This window comes from Pelobates fuscus, chromosome 1 (genome assembly GCF_036172605.1).
Source record: "Pelobates fuscus isolate aPelFus1 chromosome 1, aPelFus1.pri, whole genome shotgun sequence".
Lineage (NCBI taxonomy): Eukaryota > Metazoa > Chordata > Amphibia > Anura > Pelobatidae > Pelobates > Pelobates fuscus.
Genome location: NC_086317.1, coordinates 66,632,829 through 66,656,985, shown reverse-complemented (window position 1 = coordinate 66,656,985; position 24,157 = coordinate 66,632,829). Strand labels below are relative to the sequence as shown.

General features: G+C 40.5%; 1 protein-coding gene across 2 annotated transcripts in view; it reads right to left on the bottom strand.

Moving 5' to 3' along the window:
• The window catches only part of ASPA (aspartoacylase), a 186,575-nt gene that overhangs the window by 6,017 nt on the left and 156,401 nt on the right, over positions 1 to 24,157 (bottom strand). The window contains exons 1-6 of one of the 2 annotated variants that reach the window (XM_063449342.1): positions 18,969 to 19,272; positions 17,544 to 17,795; positions 12,069 to 12,264; positions 9,471 to 9,564; positions 7,629 to 7,736; positions 59 to 168 (exon numbers count right to left, since the gene is read on the bottom strand). In XM_063449342.1, coding sequence (XP_063305412.1) covers positions 59 to 168; positions 7,629 to 7,736; positions 9,471 to 9,564; positions 12,069 to 12,264; positions 17,544 to 17,776 — 741 coding nt within the window. In that variant the 5' untranslated portion in view covers positions 17,777 to 17,795; positions 18,969 to 19,272. Of the gene's footprint in view, positions 1 to 58; positions 169 to 7,628; positions 7,737 to 9,470; positions 9,565 to 12,068; positions 12,265 to 17,543; positions 17,796 to 18,968; positions 19,273 to 24,157 lie in introns of those variants that run through there. The other variant, XM_063449350.1, reaches the window with a different exon arrangement.

The window sequence follows — 24,157 nt, the reverse complement described above, 5'->3', positions numbered from 1 at the left end:
TAGAATGTTATATCTATGTACTGACAGATGACAGACAATGTAATGAAACAAACTGTACCTGGAGTTTACTATGAATGCATGCAATAAGATCACCATTTTCATCCCTGGGGTATACTTCCTTTTCCAGAACTTGGTATGCATTGATACTGCATGGTGCAAACACTCTACCTACAAATGACACAAAGTGGCATGTTTTAAAAGATTGCATTTATATAAAAAAAATATATACCGTATTTTTCGCTCCATAAGACGCACTTTTTTTCCCCTCAAAAGTGAGGGGAAATGTCTGTGCGTCTTATGGAGCGAATATGAAGCTTTACTTACCTGTCTTGCAGCGTTGGCCGGCAGCACAGGGCGCACCGCGGTACTGGAACTTGAATTTCATGTTCCGGTTTCCGGCGGGACTGAAAGGAAGTGTGCACCAGCTGAGTGCGCACTTCCTTTCAGTCCCGCCGGAAACCGGAACATGAAATTCAAGTTCCAGTACCGCGGTGCACCCTGTGCTGCCGGCCAACGCTACAAGACAGGTAAGTAATTATGGGACAAGGGGAGGGGGACCGTATGGGAGAGAAGAATATGGGGAGGGGGATGAAGTCTATGGGGAGGGGGGGGAGATGAAGTCTATGGGGAGGGAGGGAGATGAAGTCTATGGGGAGGGGGGGGAGATGAAGTCTATGGGGAGGGGGGGGAGATGAAGTCTATGGGGAGGGGGGGGAGATGAAGTCTATGGGGAGGGGGGGGAGATGAAGTCTATGGGGAGGGGGGGAGATGAAGTCTATGGGGAGGGGGGAGATGAAGTCTATGGGGAGGGGGGGAGATGAAGTCTATGGGGAGGGGGGGAGATGAAGTCTATGGGGAGATGGGGAGATGAAGTCTATGGGGAGGGGGTGGAAATGAAGTCTATGGGGAGGGGGGGAGATGAAGTCTATGGGGAGGGGGTGGATGAAGTCTATGGGGAGGGGGTGGATGAAGTCTATGGGGAGGGGGTGGGTGAAGACTATGGGGAGGGGGTGAGTGAAGACTATGGGAGAGAGGAGAAGACTATGGGAGGGGGGGGACACTATGGGACAGGGGAGAAAAAAAAATATTCTGTACAAACTGTCCCATAGTAAGAAACACTATGGGACAGTTTGTTCAGAATATTTTTTTTCTGGGTTTCTTCCTCTAAAAACTAGGTGCGTCTTATGGTGAGGTGCGTCTTATGGAGCGAAAAATACGGTATATTTAAAATGATTTTACCCATTCCAATGCACAATTTAAATAGTTAATGATTTGATTACCCTCCCTTCCCCCACACTATTTGACATTTTATTTTGTATTAATATAATTATTGCAAGTTTAAATTTACTATTAAAAATTACCTTTTCTGTCGCTAATTACAGCGGAAAGGTAGCCCTGGTATAGTTGTGGGAATACAGTATAACACATTTCCATTAGGTATAATGCAAATATTTGCATAGGGTAAAAGCCTGGCATAGCTTCCAATTACTATTTCAAATATCTTACATTTTATTTAGGATGAGTATCTGAAGATCTGGTTATTTAAAGAGACCTAAATATCAAGAGTCGGGGGCGGGGCCGGGCCGCCGAGCTGAGCGGTCGCAGGACAGCTCAGCTCCTGCACATAGGGCCGCAAATAGCCCACAAAAAGCCAATAAAACGCACTTTTAAGGGGAAATCCCGGCAACTACTTACCTGCGACCCTCGATGTAACCGGGCTGCCGAGCTGAGGTGAGGCTTGCTCCCGCAGTTCTAGTCCCTCGGAGGATGGGGCCCGCTGCACCAGGCGAGACCCATGCTGGCGGTGAGTGAAGCGGACGGCCGCCGCAGCACTATCCCGCCCGACGGAGCCCGACCCGCGTGAAGAGCCGGCGGATCCGGTCCTGCTTCCCCCCCACCGGACCGGGGGGGTGATCCCAGTCCAAACCAAACCGAGCCAGACTCCTCTACCCTCGGAGACACGGATAACGGGTAACCCGCGACCAGCACACAAGATGGCGGTGGCCATGCGAGCACAGCAAGCTACCTCGAGCACAGGCCGACCAACAGCCTTCCTGTATTCCTGCATGAGGGGTAATGCCACACGGAGTCCTACACACCCAGAGATGCCCCTGACTTATGTCACCCTCCAACTACCACACCTATGCATGCCACCGTTTAGAGGCCCGCTCACTCTTCTTCTGAGCCGGGCGCTCACAGGGGAGGAATTTTCCCCCCACAGCCTGCCATACACCCAGGGAGAAGCCGGGGAAACTCCTGCTGTTTCGGCACTGATACCTTTAGCCGAACAACTGACCGACTACTGTACCGACCCAGCGGAACCCTGGGCCCACGGACCTGGTGATGGGCCCAATGGCAAAAGGCAAGAGCACCTACACAGGCCTCAGGCCAAAGACCAGCGGCCCTAGACAGCAGGGCAGCCACCAAAGGGAACGCGGCGTAGCGACGCCAGCCCACAGCGACCATCAGCAGACCCGGGGCGCACATCAGCGGACTGACACCTAAGACCTACAAGCCAGGAATCGGCATGGGCCAAATGGGACTGTTCTGTGGACTAGTAATACCTGTTCTCTCTACGTCCCCCTGCAGGAACTCTCACCAACTCACGCTTTAGTTAACCAGTTATGCCACCCCTCACTGATTCTGGAGGGGCTACCATAAAGAAGCCTGCTACCACTCTTGTCTCCCTGCTTACCGCATGGTATAATGTTATCTGGGCTGCAGAGATGCTTTTGCCAGCTAGCTTAACGTGATCTCCCATATAAGCGTGTCTTTAAACTGCATGTAACCTATGGTGTAGTTTTACCGTGTTTTCCAGTAGCCAACACTGCAGAATCTTATGAGCCATACTATACACCTTTTACTGTAATACCCATAGTGTGACATCAGTACTTACAATAGCAAACGTAGTAAAGCAGGTTCACCCATCTAAAGCGAGGACACTCAACGTAAATGTTAAATTAATGCTCTTAACTGATTGATATTCATTTGTATTAACAACAAAAAAAAAAAAGTGCTCTGTTCATCTATTACCCTATGTAACAAATGTTTTGAAACCTACGTATGGAATGCCGTTGGGGTACCATACGTAAGCATGTAATTTCTATAAGCACTGCAAAAATAAAGATTTACAAAAAAAAAAATATCAAGAGTCACCAATATGCTAGCTATTCAAAAAGTTTAAGTTAAAAAAAACAAAAAGCAAAAGTACAAATAAACTTGTAACCTTATTAGATGTTCTAGGACATTTTAGTTCAACTTGGAGTGTAGACAAACTTATCGGTGATAATTCTACCAGCTGCGGGAGAGACTCTTACAAAATAAATATTGCGACGTTTTTATTAGCATGGCTTATGCAAGATGCAGTGACTGATCCCATGTATATCCCAGTGTAACACTAGAGTCACAGATTGTGAGTTCTTTTTTGTAAGCACATTTTTTATTCTGGTCGAATTGTGCAATATTACCATAGATTTTCTTTTTCGGTTTAAAAGAGAATTCATTTGAATATGATGAACCAATTTTCATACCAGAATGTGTTCTATGGCATATATGCATCAGCCTCTTTACTGAACATTTTATATTTATTTTTTTTACAAACATATTACAACAGACTTATTACAAAACACTACAAAAATAATACTAACACAAAGATAATAAAGGGTAATACTTATCAATAATAAAGAAACAGCTTCCCACAGATCACCTCCCAAGTGGTGGTCTCAACAAGTTGTAGAAATATACAAAACACAGTATATATGTATATGCATATAGTAAACTCCAGGTACAGTTTGGGATTCAGCTGATATATAAGATGTTGGAATAAGAAGTGCTCCAAAGGTGCCTCCCCAGAAGTAGATGGGTGGCGGATATTCTTTTTCAGGATGATGGTATCACCGTAATCAGGAACCAGACAGGACCCTGAAAGGTAGATAGGCATAAAAAAAATAAAAAATGACTGGGTAAATTTTTTAGAAAATTTAAAAAAAAGTTTTATGTGTTTAGTCCCAACATTGGAACTTCCTTAGAGACCAAATTGTAAATTAAAGCAACAACAATTATGATGCCCCCAAAAGCAGCCTAATCCCACCCTCCAATGAGTCCCCTTGAATTCATTGGTGCTTCAGTGGGTGTCTTCTTGTCTTTCTAGTCCAATTAGAGGGTCCACTCTCCACTTCACCTGTTTCTTCATTCGTTGTAACGAGCATTTCTTCTCTCAGCGGATTCAACTTCCGTGTGTTCCTTTAGGTCTAGTAATCCAAGATGGCCGTGCGTTCCACTGTGGATCCGAGAAAGTAATAAGATCTCCTCCTGAAATTACCTGGGGATTGGATAGCCGATTCAACAGATGAAGAAAGAAATTAAATTGTCATGCTCTGCTAGAGAGAGTCCATCCACTAAGGGAAAAGTGCAATTAATGATTCCGTTAAAGATTATTTAAATATATTAAAGAAAATGTATAATAAAATGTATAATAAAAAAAAAGTGCAATATATGTATCTGATTTAGCATATGATATTCACAGCTATCTCAATTCTAAGTTTATAATATAAGGCAGCTAACCAGTTAAAATGTAGATCAACTCAGTTGATTTATTGTCTAATTTTAGAATTATTCAATTGGACTGTGAATTCGTACATATTATCACATTGAATGTTAGTTCCACACATACCCATTGGTTGCCAACATGGTTCATAAATCAATTCCCCAAAAGAGTATTTAAATGATGTCATAATAAAGGGATCGGCTACCTATATAAAGCTTATATGCATCCCCATAGTTTATATACAATAGTTGTAAATCGAATTTTTTTTTAACAAATTAGCAGAGACAATATGCATAAAACAATTTACAAAAAACAAACCAAATATATATATCAACATTCAGTCCCCTAGGATGTTGATAGGGTAAAAAAAAATCTCAGCGAGAAACCTATTCGATCCACAAACTGCAAAAATTTAACACTAGGGGACTGAATGTTGATATAGATCTGGTTTGTTTTTTGCATATTGCCTCTGCTAATTTGTTCCAAAAAAATGTTGTTTAATTTTTTTTCATTTTTTTTGGCCGATTATAACTATTGTATATAAACTATGGGGATGCTTTATATAGTTAAGCAATCCCTTTATTATGACATAATTTAAATACCCTTTTGTGGAAAGAATTTATGAACCATGTTGGCAACCAATGGTTATGTGTGGCATTAACATTCAATTTTAGAAAATGTATGAATTCACAGAGTTCATGTACATTTTAACTGGTTAACTGCCTTATATTATAAACTTAGAATTGAGATAGTTGTGAATATCATATGCTAAATAAGATACATGTATTGCACTTTGAGATTTTTATTATACATTTTCTTTAATATATTTAAATTGTCATTTAAGGGAATCAATACTTTAAATTAATTGCACTTTTCCCTTAGTGGACGGACTCTCTCCACCAGAGCATGACAAGTTAATTTCTTTCTCCATCCGTTAAATCGGCTATCCGATCCCCGGGTCATTTCAGGAGGAAATCCTATTACTTTCTCGGATCCACAGTGGAACGCACGGCCATCTTGGATTACTAGACCTAATGGAACGCATGGAAGTGCATCTCAGACGGCACTTTCGGTTTTCTGCTGATCAGTAGAATTTGAATCCGCTGAGAGAAGAAATGCTCATTACAACGAACGAAGAAACAGGTGAAGTGGAAAGTATACCCTCTTATGTAACTAGAAAGACAAGAAGACACCCACTGAAGCACCAATTAATTCAAGGGACAAGCCCTATGTAAGGGGACTCATGGGAGGTGTGGGATTAGGCTGCTTTTGGGAGCATCATAATGGTTTTTGTTTTAATTTACAATTTGGTCTCTGAGGAAGTCCCAATGTTGGGACGAAACACGTAAAACCGATATTTAATTTTTTTTTTTACCCAATAATTCATTTTTTTATGTCTACCTACCTTTCAGAGTCCTTTCTGGTTCCTCATTACGGTGATACCATCATCCTGAAAAAGAATATCAGTCCCCCATCTACTTTGGGGGAGGCACATTTGGAGAGCTTCTTATTCCAACATATTTTAACATGAAGGCCTCAGCAAATGTATTCTGTAGTTTATTGGATTATTATCAGCAATTTAAGACTAAACCTAGAATTTTTGGAATTTACGGTTCTAAAAGAAAACAAGAAAACATGCCTTAGTGGGAGTTCTAAGACAGTGTCATGGTGTCAATATATTATGCTAGATTTGTATATATATATATATATATATATATATATATATATATACACATATACATATACACACACACACACACACACACACACATATTTTTAACATTATACAATAGTGTGGTTCAGGTTTTATACAGTTGGTACAGTAAATACATCGTAAGGGAGATTTGCAGAATTATGTAATTATATTCCAGTTTCCGGATTCTGGTTCCACCATAAACAGTTGTTGTAAAGTAAAACATACATCTTGCCCGACAAAGAGAGAAAGAGGAAGCTACAACTGGCGGCAGAACCTATTTTACAACTACCATCATTCAAGATGTGTTCCCCTGCAGACTGCCATGGCCAGGAGCACAGAGCACACTGCACCCCGAGCCTCTTCGAACTAAATTTATCGCAGCTCCATTGCATGAGAACACTAGTGCAGGGGTTATCCATGGCATGTTAGTTCCCTTATTATATCAGCAGATGAAAGTTGCCATATTTCTTAATGTGAATGGAAGAGCACTTCTTACAGTGAAAAACCATTCCTACAAAAAATTGGTTAATTCAAAAACTGCAGAGAAGCAAACAGAAGTGCTGTACCTTTCTTTATTCGCTTTATAGCTTATATCCCAAGTGCTCTGCAAATTATCCTGTGCATTCCTAATGCGCATGAAGCAAACCAAATAGCATTTTGACTTAATGATGCCAAGGTGGAGCTGGAAAAATGACAGGCAACCCCAGCCTAGAAGGACCTAGCAGTGACTACATGTCATATTTCTATGTATTCTGAATGTTTATAATGATGTAGAAGTCAGTGAAACTGTTCATATTTTATTTGATTATTAACCCCTCACCAGTCCATTTTACTCTATGCACAACACTATAACAGCAGATCCTAAAAAACTATCCTAGAAAATAATCAAATATGAGGATTCAAATGGCAAAGGAAAATATTTACCCTGTAAAAAAATATTGCCATTTCTGCGGTACTACACAAAGTCCCATATACACAAAAAGGTTAATTTAATATTTTAGGCTATATATTGCTTTAGCTCCATTTAGCTCACCAGATCTACATACTATGGTGGCAAAATAAACTGAAGAAAGATATTTCGACAGATTGAGTGTGTAACATTGTAGAATGCCTGGGGAGCCAGAATTACAGGATGACTCTAGGTGATAGCCGGTTTTACATCCACAGTGAAAATGTAGAAACAATAGAGGCTCGTGCAATAAGCAGCATGGGCCCAAAAACAATCAGTCTAGTGTCCAAAAAGAAACCAGTCATATAAGTCACAATGTAAGCTTGAAGATCAAGATATCTCAAAAGGTTTTGAATTTTATTTTTTTAATATTTGACTCAGATTAAAGAAGATAAAAAAAACATAAAACACACACACACACACACACACATTAGTACCTTCATTGAAATACTGTATAAAATCAAGGGCATATTTTACGATCCTCCTCATTTGGTCTAGAATATCCGCTCTAACAATACCATGTGCCTGAGGCCCAACTTCCACACCTGTCAAAAACATTGTAAAGCAGCATATGTTATGAATTGAATAATATTAAACATACATATCTAACTTAAATTTGTGGCATTAACATAAAGTATTTGTATTGTAAAAGAAGTAGTAATCATGTATGTTGTACACGTTTTGTTTAATTATGTTTGTTCTCGTGGATGCAGATTATACAAATTACTTCTTACGCAATATGTCACATTCTGCCTCTTTCACACTAAAGACTCCACAGTCACACCCCCTCCCCCCTCCCCCCCGCCACCCAGAAAAAAAAAATTGGTACTCAATTAAAGAAGCTCTGTTATGCTTTTGTAACTTAATACATAACATATAAACAATGTTATAAGGATTATCCACCCCCGCCCCCTCCTCTCTCTTATTGTTATGTAAGTATAGGCCTTATGCATCTTCTTTCTGAAGTTACATTAATTAGCTTTCAGTGGTTAAAGGGCACCGTCACCGTCTTGGAACTTTGCAGAATTCAAAGAGACCCCAATGGTGACATTGCTGTTGGGAGTCTGGTGGCCGTGGTGCAGGTAATGGGAAGTTCTGAATAAATATATTGCACTTACACATTTCTGGAGCTCAAGATCAGTTCCAGATCACAGCGTATGGACGGTACAATCCCCGTCCATACTCTGATGTGGAGCTGATCTTGAGCTCCGGAAAAGTGTGAGTGCAATATATTTATTCCTTATATTCTGCCTCTGCTGTTATAGACATACTACACAATATTAGTATTCAAGTCCCATTTTGCTTCCTCCCTTATATTGGCTCCATTGGACTCCACACAAGGATTTTAATTGTTAAGCGCTGCTTCCCTACATCCCCCTTTTTACTTGCATCAATGACCAGAAAGAAGAGACTCTGGTTTGGGAAAGCTTTAGCTGCTGTACACATAAGAAACAAGCGCCAGAAATCTCACTTGCTGCTATAAATGGTAAGTTCTACTTACCTAAATCTCTCCAATGCGGGAGAGGCCATCTTCCTCCGGTGGGTCCTCTTCAGCTCCTGTCATTTTAACGCTAAAAGCCGTCATCACTGCTATATTCTGGAGCATGCGCAAGAGTACAGCATTGAGGTCTATGAAGGATCCCACGCCTCCACAGACAGAGGATATTCCCTGCAGCAGTTACCGATGCCGGCTGGGAGATTGGCACTTCTAGACAATGTCTGCGCTACCGCCATGAAGAAGTGTCAGGTATAGGAAATATACAGAGAAAACGTATTCGCTACTTTGTCTCAGTAAATCTCTACTGGGTTGGCATTTCAGTGGATACTCAAAAATAGTATTTCTGATAAATATTTTATGATATATTAATTTTTCAAGGGGAATGGGGGGGGGGTGGGGGGGGGGGGGTGTGACAGTGCATCTTTAAGCCTGACCCTTTATTTGTACAGCTAACTACATGTAACTTAAGTGTTGACTGGCCGGCCATCACACAGGCTGGAAAACCAATGATCATGCTGATGCTACCACAGCTACTAGTAAAATAAATCATGATTTTAATATCTTTCCATCTAATCAGAGTCCAGCATTGTTTTAATGGAATCTGACCAGGTTCCAGAAAGATCTTTGAAACCTTCTCTTGTAAATGAGATATCTTTCACAATGGGGCCAGGGTTTACATTTACTGTGAATGCGGTTAGAATTTGTACATATAGGCAGCAGCAATTGTTTAGTATTAACTTGACATGAACCTTATGTAGTAATCGCTATAGAGGTTGCTTACCAACAGGATGTTTTGATATAGAGCGGGTTGTTGAGTATTTCATGCCAGGGTGGTCAAGCAACAGCACAGTACACTGCAATGGGGCCATGGAGTTCTGTAATATCAACAATGATCAGGATTCAATGCTGATGTTCTGTCATATTTTGTGTTCATCTCAGGTTTTATCTGTTGCGCTCAGTCCTCTTACAATGTCTAGACTGTGTTAATGCAGTAGACTGTTTATGCAAAACACAAGCTAACAACAAAATTAAATAATATAGCTTGTCACAATGTATCTACGCCTCAATTCCCATACTACATTTTTTACCTTTTTCCATAAATAAAAATTACATACAATTTAAAAGAAAAGAAAAGTGAACAGTCTTTACTTGTGCCTACTTCAATAGACATTTCTAATGAATAAGTTTACATCCAAGAAAAAAAAGAGTAATAAAACTATTTTCCTGAACGCTGATAAGATAAAAAAACAACAATTAATATTAGCGGATCATTGATGGGACAGTTTAAAATGCATTATTATTAGGTAGTTTGACCTAAGATCGGGGGAGAGAGGCTGCAGCTACCGAGTAGAAAAGCAGCTACCAAGGGAGACAGTGTGTGTATTTGTATGTCATAATCTTTGTGTGTGTGTGTGTGTGTGTGTATGTATATCTCTGTGTCAGGTTGTATGTATACAGTTCAGTGTCTATATCTATGTGTGTGTCAGTGAGTGTGTATGTAAAGGTGTATTATATCTGTGTAAGCATGTAAGTATGTATGTGGTAGTGTAAGTGCATACATCCCAGCAAACACAAACATTATATACAAACACACCCCTGTATTTAAAAGCCAACACTACATACAAACACACCCCCTGTATTAAAAAGCTAAAACTATAGTAGTGAATTATGGATAACCACACACGAAAAGGATTTGGGAATTGTTATAGAGAACAAATTAGGCAACAATATGCAATGTCAATCTGCAGTTACCAAGATTTTGTCATGTATAAACAAGGGGATAAATTCTCGGGATCAAAATATAGTTTTGCCTCTTTATAAATCGCTGGTCAGACCACACCTTGAATATGCTGTGCAATTTTGGGAACCTGTTCTAAAGAAGGATATCATGGCACTAGAAAAAGTGCCGGGATGGGCTACAAAATTGATAAAAGGAATGGAGCATTTTAGTTACGAAGAAAGGTTAAAAACTTGAAATCTCTTTAGTTTGGAAAAATGGCGCCTCAGAGGGGATATGATAACATTACACAAATATAGTTGGGGCCAGTACAAACCATTATCTGGAAATCCATTCATAACAGGGCTTTACATAGGACACAAGGTCACGCATTTAGGCTTGAAGAAAGGAGATTTAATCTAAGGCAAAAAAAAAATTTTTTCAGTAAGAACTATAAAGGATGTGGAATTCTCTGCCTGAAGAGGTGGTTTTATCAGAGTCTATACAGGTGTTTAAACAGAAATTTAATAAATACTTGCAAAAAAATAACATACAGGGATATAATTTCTAATTAGTGGGAGAATAGCTGCTTGATCCAAGAAGATATCTGACTACCATTTTGGGGTCAAGAAGGGATTTTTCCCTAGTTTGTTGCAAAATTGGAAGCGCTTCAGACTGGGTTTTTTGCCTTCTTTTGGATCAACAACAAAAACATATGTGAGGAATCCTGAACTTGATGGACGCAAGTCTCTTTTCAGCTATGTAACTATTTACAAAACACCAACACTACATACAAACACACCCCTACATTTACATGTAAACACTACACACAAGTACACCTCTGCATTCCAATGGCAACAGTACATACAAATACACCCCTATATGCATACAAACTCTATACAAAAACATGGTACATTCAAACGCACAAACTCTGCTCACAAATACTACCCTGCAAGAATGGGCAAATGGTAAATCCCTAGCTGGCATTGCATTGTGGGAGTTCAACAGATGAAGATCTACCTATTGGCCACCCTTGTGCTAGAGGGGGCCTAAAAATATTCTTCTCTACATTAGTACATCAACTTCAACTGCACCTGTAGTCCGCATGAACTGTGGATGAAACACAAACAAAAATGGAGAGAATGACTATTCTATGCCTCAATTACCAGTCATCTCAGGCACAAATTAAAAACATGGTTTTGCGCAAAAATAAACGATATGGTGTAGTCAAATCAACTGACGATACAAATATCGCTTTTTCCAACTTTGGCTTTTCAAATTATTTTTTTTTTTTTTTAATTAACTTTTAAAATGATTTAATATTATGAAAAATATTGTTATATTTTGATATATGTATATATCTTTTGATAGTTTAAAAAAATAATTTAAAAAGTTTATCCAAAAATAATCAAATCGAGGCCTTTGTCAGATCCTGCACTCACTGCACTTGGTAAGGCATCTCTTTTTAAATGGTATAACTGCAAATGCAGTGGACTTTGTGGTAAGCCTATAACTGAATTAAAGGGGTACTACTGCGGTTAGCAGTCCTCCTTTTTAAGTTATAGTGTTTGCATTCCATAAATAAATAGATTTTTAAAAAATGGGATTCCTAGACCATATGTTTACAATACAGTACAGAAGAAACTGGTATCACACACATACCTGGATATAATGACTCATGTGTATAACAAAATCATCTTTGGAATCTTCCAGGATTAAGGTTGAACCCATGTGTGATGTTGTATTGTGAAGATCAAATATCACATCATATGCTTGGTCACTACCTTTAGGTCCAAATCGGCAATTAATTTCCTTAGCTCTTCTTACTTCATAGAGCAAGGTTGGTGTAATTTCTTTTCTGCAATATTGGGTATATTGAAAATGGAATCACTTTGTGATCAATTGAATTTAATATCATACAGTTTACAGACAGACCTCTAATTAGATTTATATAAAAAAGTGGTTTTATAATGTTTCTCTGAAATATGTAGACACCAGTTTATTTTTTTTGCTGCAATTAACTAGTGCTATAAAGACAGACTAGAAAGTGGCATTTTGAATTAATAAAGCTCAAACTTGGAGAGCCAGCCATCGAAAGTTGAAGAATTGGGTATGGCAGGGTTTCTTTTTTTAATTAGTATTTTATTAAGTTGTTAGCATAGTCGCGCGCTATGGATTGAGACCGGCAGGGGAGATCTGAGGATCTCCCCTGTCGGCTCATGCGCGCCGGCTCTGCTCTAAGCCTCCATAGGCCGGTGGGGACATCAAATATCTACCTTACAGACCCACAGAAGCATGGAGAGGACCCGGGGAGTTCTAGCCAGCAGCTCCGCCGGGTTCCTCTCGCGAGATCTGAACGTTGCCATTTCGCGAGAGTGAACTCTAGCCCCACAGGCTAGAGTTCACTCTCCACTGGACCACATGGCAGCAAGGATCCCCCTCCCTACATAAGGTAAGAAGGCAGATGGGAAGGTTACTAATCTGCCACCACCTCCACAATCCCTCCAAACATACAGCGTACACACACACACACACACACACACACAGCACCCTCACTAACACACACACACACACACAGCACACAAACACACACAGCACCCTAACAAACACACACACACACAAACACACAACATACTACCAGCACCCTCACAAACACCCTCACCCATGTAGCATACTACCAGCACCCTCACACACACACACACACACACACAGCACCCTTACACAGCAGTGTATGTATGTGTGTGTATATACATACATACATACATACATATACAAATATACACGCGGCGTGAGTTTGTGCTTTAGGGTGCACACCCTAATGCAATAGGTTGCGCACGCCTATGGTTGTTCGCATTATACAACCTTTCCAAAATATATGAATAGAAAAACATATTTGAGCACGATAGGGACACAGATGGGTACAGTAACTGAAACAGAATTTTGTATTGCATTATCTATATTTCTCACATTTGCGTATGCTACTGTATATAGAAAGTGGAATTAAAAAAGGGCCAAGCAGCTGTATATGGCTCATCATGAGGAGCATCAGATGGTGTTAGGCACTGTGTAGACAGTCAGGTGACAGTGGGAACTGATGACTGGGACTCTGAGCTGTGGTTCCTGCCTCTTGGTAGCACGTCTTTGTGTCATGTTATGCTTGCGGTTGGTGATGTCCCCCTGCTCATCTGTCCTCTGTGAAGACGATGAGGCTGTCAGGATCCCGCGGGCGGCTGCGAGGGGAGGCTGCAGTTCGCTCGCGGCACTCACCCTCCAGCCGTCCACGGATCCTTTCCCGGCATACACTCGCTGGGCGGCATCCTTCCAGCCTCGGATGCCGCCCGCGTCCTCCTCTCCGTCCCCCAGCAGCAGCATGCATGACGCTAAACGCTGGGGGACCGCCCACTCTTGTACACGCCGCGGTCAGCCACCTGACCCGGCGTTAAAGGCACAGTGCCTCAATCACAGTGGGAGGTATACATATCTCCCACGTGTGATTACTAATTCGGATTGGAAATTATCCAATCAGAATTAATCTAATGGTTTAAATACTTACCTTTCTTGTTCCTCCCTGCCCTGTTGTGGTCTTTGCTTGCTAGTATTGATACTGAACTTGTGTTTTCTGGTTACGTACTCTCTGGCTTGTTAATCTGACTTTCTCCTACCCTTTGACCTCGGCTTGTTTCTCGTTATTCTGTCTTCTGGTTCCCCTTACTCGGCTTGTCTCCTGACTATTCTGTGTGTGCTTAGCCCGGCCACTCTAAGGTCCGGTACTGCACCTTTTCTGTGTGTGTGTGTGTGTGTGTGTTAGCGTGTTGGGTTCCCCGAATCGTGACAGAGGCTTCTGGTTGTGACTGGGTGTGAAACCCTTGCCTTGTCAGCTAAGAGGGATCCCTCCATATCCCAGCGGTATCGGATGGAAGAGTCTTGCAATCTTCTGGCTATTGGTGCCAACCTCCCCTTTTTGTTAAGACGGAGAATGGGATAGCGGTGTATATAGCCACTCTGTGACCCCTAGCTCAGTTCATAATCTCTGACCTTGCTGACACAACCCGGGTCACCGCAATAATGTCCCTGGGTGCTTCAATGGGTGGAACAGCAGATTTCCGCACTCAAAACGCCAAGGTGATAGAGTGTTTTGTAGTTGCTTTTAATGCCCATGGAAGTTATCAGGTCGTGGACATATGGTAGGAGCCTCCCACTGTGGATCATTTCACAAATGCCTCTGAGATGCAGGTTCCTTTGCCTGTGATGGACCTCCAGCGTAATCACCGCTCAGCTCAACTGATGCACCTGAGAGGTAAGTCCTTCCAGTTTGTCATCGGTGGCTTGAAACTTCTCAACTCTGGAGGTCTGTCGCACTTCCAGTTCCTGGACTCCTATTTTGGTCTGGACCACCCGGAGATCCCCCTTCCAGACCTTCTGTAGGTCCACAAGGAGCTGCTTTATGTCCCCTTTTGTTGATGGTGACTCGTCCTCGTTGGTAGTTTATGGTACAAAGTAGGACTTGTAATGTAAAGGTTGTGAATTTTATCCTATATGGTGGATTTTTAGTATACTAAATCAAGTATCGAATATCAATTCTTTATTTTTCAAGAAGTGTATATTAATTAGCAAATTTATACTTCAATACCATTTATGTACATATTCTTAACATACATTTGTGCAAGTTTTATTGAAACTTAGACAAACTAATTTTAATGTCTAATTATATTTGGGCTGAACATGCAAAAGTGAATAGGTTGACTTAACAGTCTGTTGGTGTCAGGCTATATTAATACCCAACACGCAGTACTTAATTTAACAGGTAATAGGTATTATTAACAGGTATTATTAATAATCATAAATATAAATATTACCAGGCCTTAGAGTGGCCAGACACAGCGCTATGTTGAATAGTATAAGACAAGCCAAAGTCAGGAACACAGAATGAGACAAAGTGCGATAAGACAAGTCAAGGTCAGGGGACACAGAATGAAGAATAGTCATACACAAGCCAAGGCCAGAAAACCTAATGCTACAAAACAAGATAAAAGTGCTCTTGGATAACCATAGAATAGAAACCACAAGTGGGCACAGTACAGAACCAAAAAAAGGATTTTATACCTTTAAGAGGGTAGCCATTGGTAATTTTGCCCCATGTGACACCAGAACACACACATGTATGTTTGTGTCATTAACTATGTCAAATAGGCAGAGCCTTTTGATAGAGACATGGGTGGCGATCACAGTGAGCACGCAGACAGCATCATGATGCGCCACAGACACCCATGTTGGATAGGTGCCGTCACTGTTGATCCACGTTAAACTATATTTTAGCTGCATGTAAATCTCAAACAATGTTCCTTTTAGTATAAAAATCATCATACAGAAAAATAAAAAGATTCTCTCTCTCTCCCCCCCCCATTTAAAACCTATGTAAGGAATTGAACATCAGCTGCCAGGGCAAAACAAAGTCATGAGTGACTTCATGTAGATACCAAGCTAAGCTCCAATACCAGTAGTGTGTGACTACTGAAAATGTGCCCTCTAAATCCTCGACTGCCAGGGGGAAAAAACAAATAAATGCTAACTATAAGGAAGGTTCATGGCTACAGGCCCAGGAACAGATTTCCTAACAGCAAACTCACTGTTCCCCATGCCAGTCATATATCCCATAACCTCCAGTCTGTAACAAAAGGGCATAGTTTCTACTAAAAGGGGCAATGCCCTGCTTCTAACTTACGTCAGCACTCAAGCTACTTACTTTATAACACATCTTGTTTCTGCTTTCTCTTCTTCGGTATGGAGAATACTACAGAGTGCCATGAAAACATGCAAAGAGTACGGCAAAATTATGTACAGACCTCACGCTCCCACCAGAGTAAGACAGAACAAGTCCTGACCTGACCACCTTAGTTCATGACAGATTGACCAGAACATCAAATGTCCTTTGTAGTTGTAGTCTAGAGTCAAACATGAGACTAACCACACAGCGTCAGACTGGCGGGGGAAGGGCGGCGATCGGGTAAGTGAACAGGAATACCGCGCACGTACTAGGTACGTCCGAGGTGAGGGTGGATGGGGTTAATACATTTTTTTTTATTTTTTTACATTTTATCGTTACTGAGTTCCTCACAGGCAGAGCATTGGAAGCCTGCCTGATGAATTTCGATGCTCTAACACTGACAGGCGCCACGTGGGGCAACCCGGAAGTGATCACTCGGCAGTCAGGAGAGGTACTGCAGGCAATACTCTTAGAGAGGCTGGAAGCGATCACGACCGCTTCCAGCGCTCAGAATTGCCGCGGACGTACCAGGTTTACGACCATTATTTGTCAAGGAATTTGTCAAGGAATTAGCTAGACAAATCAATATATTTGATTTATATAAATATATATATTTTTAAATATAAATATCTCTTGCACTCACGCTTAAATGTCCCTTTATTGCCGGGTGCTAGTAAGCCAGGGCTTTAGTATTACTTTAGATAGGATTGAAACGTGGATCATGTTTTAACATTTCTAAATAAAAGATTGGACTTTTTAACCCTGTGAGTGCTGCTACCTCTTTGGACACACACACACACACACATATATATATATATTAATATTTGCAAGCCTTTGACTTAAACACACTACACACAGAGCTCGGAGAAAACTAGAAATACACTATGTCACACTAGTGTATTTTGCACTGCAACCAAGTTCACAATTGTTATAAAAAAAAGAAATGGGTAATTGTAGCAATCTCCACCCGTGCGTTCTTGGCCTACATTTTACAAACTTGGTTGCCCAAATCACCACAACACTAGTTCACAATACAGAAGAATATTTTATTTATTATTTTGTTTTAAAAATAATTTCTTTGTGCGTTTGAACAGTTATTACAGAGTAGCAATGTCATTTCAGAAATGTAAACAATGCAACTATAAAAAAGCAGATGCTGCTTCTGGCAGAAATTAGGCCAGTAAACATGACATAAATAATGCATCACGTCCTTTCTCTTGCACATTGAAATGTGGTTTTTAGCCTCACAACAACTTATTTGTCTCAAAGTCTGGGTGGATAAAAAACAAAACACACAAACAAAAAAAAACAGACAACTTGATGTTTTTGCTGCACACATTAAAGAGAGATTAACATATAGAATAAAATCTTACCTAAGGTGTTGATCGTCAAAAACTCTGTTCAGGTCAACATCAATATATCGAACGCATTTCTCCACAGCACGTGGGTTGGTAATAAATGGCGTCACCTCCATTCCAGCTCTGGTGATCTCCCCAATATGTTTTAGCCAGTGTTTAACTAAAAAGACACCTGATAATTCATTGCCATGAGTACCTCCAAATATAGCTACTCTCGTCACAGGAGAACACCCATTGCTGAGTGCCATATTTAAAGGATAGTGATAGCTGTAAGAACAAGCACAGGTTATATTATATTACATTATGTTATTATAATGACACTGGTTTTCCCGTTCATTATAGTCCAATGACAGATACATTTAGGTCACCAGGCTTACAAGTGAGCTACAACTCCTTGCAAACCCTTGAGAAGCAAGAATGTGGATAACAAAGGATTGTAGATATTATGATACAATACTACCTGAAAGTGATTATTCGACTCACTGTATTAAAGCGGCACTGTCACGCTGTACTTACCTTTTCCCTTATTAGCCCTTAATAGGGAATACATGGGGTGGGTGGCCCACTGTAACATGGCTGTGCAATATAAAAGCAAACACAAACAAACAAAATTATGCCGGGCGCTGACACTCTCACAACTCATTGGTGGCAGCAATGACTATAGTAGCAAATTCAAACATACAAAACACCCGCTACTCCTGGGTGGCAACCATTACTATAGACATTGCTGCCGCCCAGGAGTAGTGGGAGTTTGGGTGCAGGACTTAATTTTGTCTATTTGTATTTCCTTTTGTATTACACACCTATGTTACAGTGCTGCAGCCCACCCCACATATTCCCTACTAAGGGTTAATAAGTGTGTAAGGGTTTAGAAAAAAATAACATCTAATTAAGGATTTTACCTTTTAGCTGAAAGAAGCAAATTTCATTGTTAATTCAGGATTCACATAAGAGGTTTTGCCTTGACGTGGCAGATGAGCTTACACTTTAATGCCATTGGAGTGATAAAACATCCAGTTATTTAAATGTGCATAGGGATTTGGGATAGTGCACAAGTAAATCAACCAATAAGTAACCCCCGTCAATCCAAACTACAACTCAAAGCTTGCACTCAGTCTTCATCATCAGACTACAACTCCCAGCATGCTCTGTTAAATAAAATATCAGAAAATGGTTGTGCCTGGAAAAATCACACTGCCTTTTTCAGTTACCCAACACCCATACATACGAAATATCCAGTGCTCTGAAGACTCGACTTACATTTCCTTCCAAGCTATTTATACACAGGATCTATGTAACAATGTTTTCTTAGTTTTGCTTAAGTTACTTAGTTGCCCTTTGAAACTTGCACAGGAACATTAAAACTATTCAGCAATCTAGCTTTGTAATAACTGATCATAGATCACTTATTATCAGAGAAAAAAAATTACTTGTACAGACCTTTCAATTCTTTTCCACCAGTGCAGAACTCCAGGCAAACAGTCTCTCTGAGAGTCAGGAAGAGGTCCAGTTAAGGCAGCCAAAAAAAAAAACAATCTGGATGTTCTGCTAGTGTGAAAAAGTACTACTGGAATACAGCTTAATTATCCACAGACACTCTGTACATAGTACAACAAGAAACAAAAGATGAAACACGCCTTAAATTCACTTCCTACAAACTAAATAATCCAGAAGTGATTGTATCAATCACATTGCTTTTGCAAACACAGGAACTGCTTTGTCTGCCACTAAACTGCTTGTGTTTGCATTCCCTGTGTTAATAGGTTCAGATTGCTGCACTTCTATTTCACCAATGTTTAAAGTGATTATTATGAACAATCCTGATCACAAAAAAAAAAAAAAAACTAGTATGATGTAACTTCTAAACATGAACTGCAGGGGAGAAAAACACCATTCAACAGCCAGTACTGAGCATATACTGTCTGTGACCCAGAACATGCTTACTGCAGCTTCTATAATCACTTGTTAATGCCCAGTTAGAATTTCTAGAGTAACTTCAGTCCTACACATTTCTTTTTGTGGTATATAATGTATTTAAGAAACAGATTTTTGTTGTACAAAATGAAGCTAAAATTACTTGTTTGTTAGAAAATCATGAGAGAGAAACTATCAATAAATGATAATAAAACACGCGACATTCTTACTTTCCTTGTTAACACCCTAAAATGATTGCTCAATACATTCACATCAGTAAGCCCTGAGGCAGACTTAAGAAAGGTTAACTAATTAAAGGAACACTATAGTGTCAGGAATAATAAAAAACAAACAAAAAAAACGTGTTTTCCTGACAGTATAGGTTTAAAGTGCTGTTTAGGTACGTGCCCCTCCCCCCTTTGCCCCTGTTAAAAATGTGTTTTATTTACCTTTTTCCAGTGCCACGCGGATCCCCTCACAACTGGCTCCACCTTTTTTGCTGAGATCATCAGTCTTGATGATCTCAGCCAATCCAAGTATTTCCCATAGGAAAGCATTGGGAGGCTATTGCGCATGCACATAAAAATTCTGCGCCAATCAGAACCTCTTCATAGAGATGCATTGTCAAGGAGGCTTTCAAGGAGACAACTGGTGGAGATAAACTCAAAAGGTAGGTGACAGCTCAGAGCACCTGCCTTGCAAAGATTTCTCATTAAGCAGCATTTAGAAGTCTGGGATTGGACAGCCACAGAAAGTCTGGGCTGGTTTAGAAGGGGAGGCCTGGCAAAGGCTTCAGGCAAGAGAACCGCAGCTTTTGAAAGTTGTTTTTAGCTATACCTGCAATGAAAAAATGCATAAATAAAGGCATGCATGTTTTTATCGGGGCATATCTTCTAAACAGTGATTTATTTATTTTATTTTTTGGTTTGTCAGTAGAGTGTCCCTTTAATGTCACATTTTGTTCTATACATAAGAATATTTGTCCACATATGCTCAGAGGTGTCCACATCCTTCTGTATCTCTTTATTCCCTTAGGTCCCATGCACCACATGCAACATATTTCTCTCCATTAGCAAAAGAAAAAAACTGAAATGGGTTAACTAGAACAGTGCACCCAAAAACAGAATCTAAACCCTAAATGGATCTGCTCCGCCAATTAATTGCAAAGAGTTGCCAATAATGGAGCATAAAAATAACTAATTACAGTATATATAAATCTTTATTAGTCCCTCTTAAGGGAAATAAATTAAATAAAGTGAAAAAAGGTATGTGCACAGTGACCAAATTATAAAAATAGGATCATCAGTTAATCTATCCAAACAATAGCACTCACACGGTATGAAAAACTCTTGGCTACTATTGGAGATAAAATATTAACAAGAGCTTATTGTGAATAGCTTCCAAATGACACCTTGTCCGCAGTCAGCTAGACATACTAAGTGTGGGCTAAGCTCACAATGTATGCTTGTCTCCTAGTTAATGTTGAAACAGCTAGGAAGAACTGTTACAAACAGCTTATGAGCGGACACAGTATTCTTAAGTCGACTATACAAAGTGTGGGCTAGAAAAAGAATAAGAATGTATCCCCTGAAAATAAAGACTGTTCGCGTGAACCTTAATTGAGCGATGTGCTTACAAGTTACAATTGCACATATATTGCTACTAACTAGAGTTATACATAATAGGTACAGTCAAAAATAAAATCAGGGGCGGTAGGGGATGTTATTAACAGCCAAGGCAGTAGATTGCAGAAGGTATATAGGAGTATATGGGGAGCAGTATAAGCCGAACTAGTAGTGTAATCTCAATGCTAGTCGGTGGATAACACTGTCCCCCCAATTAGAATACTCCAAATGGTCCCCAAATGCAATAAGGGTATCGGCGTACTGAGGGGAAGGTAGAGAGTGGACGGCACTATAGACCGCATTAATAATATAATCGGAATATTAGCCTATGAACCTCTTACCTCCCCAGTTCACTCAATCTAAACCCCAATGCCACGCTTAATAAAATAATATACGAAAGGAACGTGGGGTGATTAAATTGGTCTGGCCAGACAGAGCTCAGAAATCTCAAGTGCTCGCTTGGCTTGTACAAAAACCCCTCAAAAAAAGGCGAGTATCTAGAATGCTCTTTACTCAATCCCCATAATGTGTTCATATGAATAAATCCTAAGAGAACTAAAGACTTGTTGACAGTAAAAAGTCGTCTTTGCACGGCATACTGAGGATGGCAACAAAAGTCTCCCTTTAAAGTCTCCCTTCAAGTAAGGTATCTCAGATTTAAAACGAACGGCTAGAAGGCTAAATGAAAAATGAGTGCAACAAGCCCTAGTGACTCAAAAATAAATAAATCCCCAAACCCAAATTCTTAATAAAGTAGATAGTGATCCTAAGTAGAATATATAGTAGTATCAGTTATGCTCAACGCGCGTTTCGGCGTCAGCATGCGCCTTTGTCAAGAGCTCTCCATTACTTAATTCCTGCTGTGCTCCCCTTCCCAGGACAGCCATCAAGGAGATATGGCAATGATCATGCAAGTACCATAAACGGTCGCGTTGGGGAAATTTAGAGGATATCTTCAACTAGGCATGTTTCTAACAAATTATAGTTTAATCAATTAACTCCCAGCATTAAATGTGGAATGCTGGGACAGAAAGTTTAATAATGGTCACCAGATTCAAAATTGCTGCATAAAGGTGTATATTTATTTAAACATACAATATTAAGCCCTGCACTCAAACTCCTATTACTTATGGGTGGTAGCAATGACTATAGTACACATCAGCCCCAATACATACAATAAAAAAAAACAAAGAAAAACGTTACTTGCACACAATCCCAAATCCCTATGCACATTTAAAGGGACACTATAGTCACCCAGACCACTTCATCTTATTGAAGTGGTCTGGATGCCGTGTCCCAGGTCCACTTAGTCCTGCAATGTAAATCATTGCAGTTTTTGAGGAACTGCAATAATTACATTGCAGGACTAAGACTGTTTCTAGTGGCTGTCAATCAGACAGCCACTAGAGGCGCTTTCTGATTACTAACAAACTTTTGGTCGCCTGACGCTGGACGTCCTCACGCTCTGCAAAAGGATATCCAGCGTCAGTAAAATCCCCGTAGGAAAGCGTTGAAGCAAAGTAGGCCTAATGCACTACTGGTGCTCCTTGCGCGTGTGCTTTAGCCCCTGGGTCGATGATAGAGGCGAGCGCCAACCAAGTGCCGAGGGAGATTGGTGCTAAAATTGGGTAAGTGAGTAAGAGAGGAGGGAGGTTTAGAGGGCTCTATATTGTTAAGAACACAGATTTGTATTCCTAACGATATAGAATAATTGGAGATTTTTTTTAGTATCACTCTCATGGCCATTCAAAAGTAAGTTCACCTGCCATGTCAAGGCTAAACATTTTAGTTGAGTCATGCACTAATAATTCACTTTGCTGCATGCAGCTAAAAGGTTAAATCTCTAACGAGTCAGAGAGGAGCATATTTCTACATCCCTACATATTTATTAACCCTTAACAGGGAACACATGAGATTGGCGGTAGCACTGTAACATGGCAGTGTAATACAAATGCAAATACAAATATGCAAAATTAGTAACAGTGTGTGTAGGGGGGGGGGGGGAACAGTGTGTTTAGGGGGGTGACAGTGTGTGTGTGGGAATGATGACAGTGTGAGGAGATGGTGACAGTGTGTGTGTGTGACAGTGTGTGGGAGGAAATCTGTGTTTTAGTGACCAGCCTCCATAGAAATACCTTAAAAAAAAAAAAAAAAAAAGGAATCCACTCCCTGGTGGTCCAGAGGGCTAGCTATCCAAACTGCAGCTCGGTCAGGTGCAAATTTGCAGACCACGTGGTAGAAATCTAGCGAGCTCCGGCATTTGAAGTGTCATAGCATTGCAATGATAACCTGTGGCAACGCTCCAACTGGCCAAGCTCGCTAGACCCCTACCACATGGTTTGCAGCTCTGCACCAGGGGGAGCTGCAGACGGGAGGTACTGGACTCTCTTTTCCCCAGGCAGACTGAGTGGAGGGAACACGCAGCTGGTGGCATACAGGGCAAACCCCTGGTCCCCCTCCCGTTGTCGGGTCTTTGATCACAGACCTAGGACCCGACAAGATCAGTCTGTCCTAAAGCCAGTTAGGCGGATGTGAGGCTCCAGTCAGCGTAAGGCCTTAAGTTCCTACCTAACTGGAGAGCCGTCTCTGTAAGAGATTATTGACGAGATGCACCCTATTGTAATATATTCAATCACAATATTTCAATAAATATAAAAATACACATTTGCAAAACTATAACAACTAAAATAGATCTATAAGAGATTTATCGCCACTTCTGGCCCTCCTGCCAAGGTACTGGAACAATAAAATATTTTATTGGCGCTAACATGTCCTGATCACGCCAATGATACCATCCAAAATCATTCTGCTTCGCTCCCAGTTTACCGACACCTTAGTCGGCCACTGATATTACACTATGTCGCTGTGATTGTCTCCTACCAATTTCATCCGCTGGACTTTCTTATGGAGACCTGCATGCAGTTATCTTAACTCACCAACCCTTATATACCCCCTACATTACTTTATTAAGTAAGGCTCTATTTTAGCCATGTAAACCCCCATGGTAATGGCTTACAGGTCTCCTAACAACAAGCAACATAAAGTGTCGCGCATGCGCTTAAAACAAAAACAAAGAATATGACACCTCTG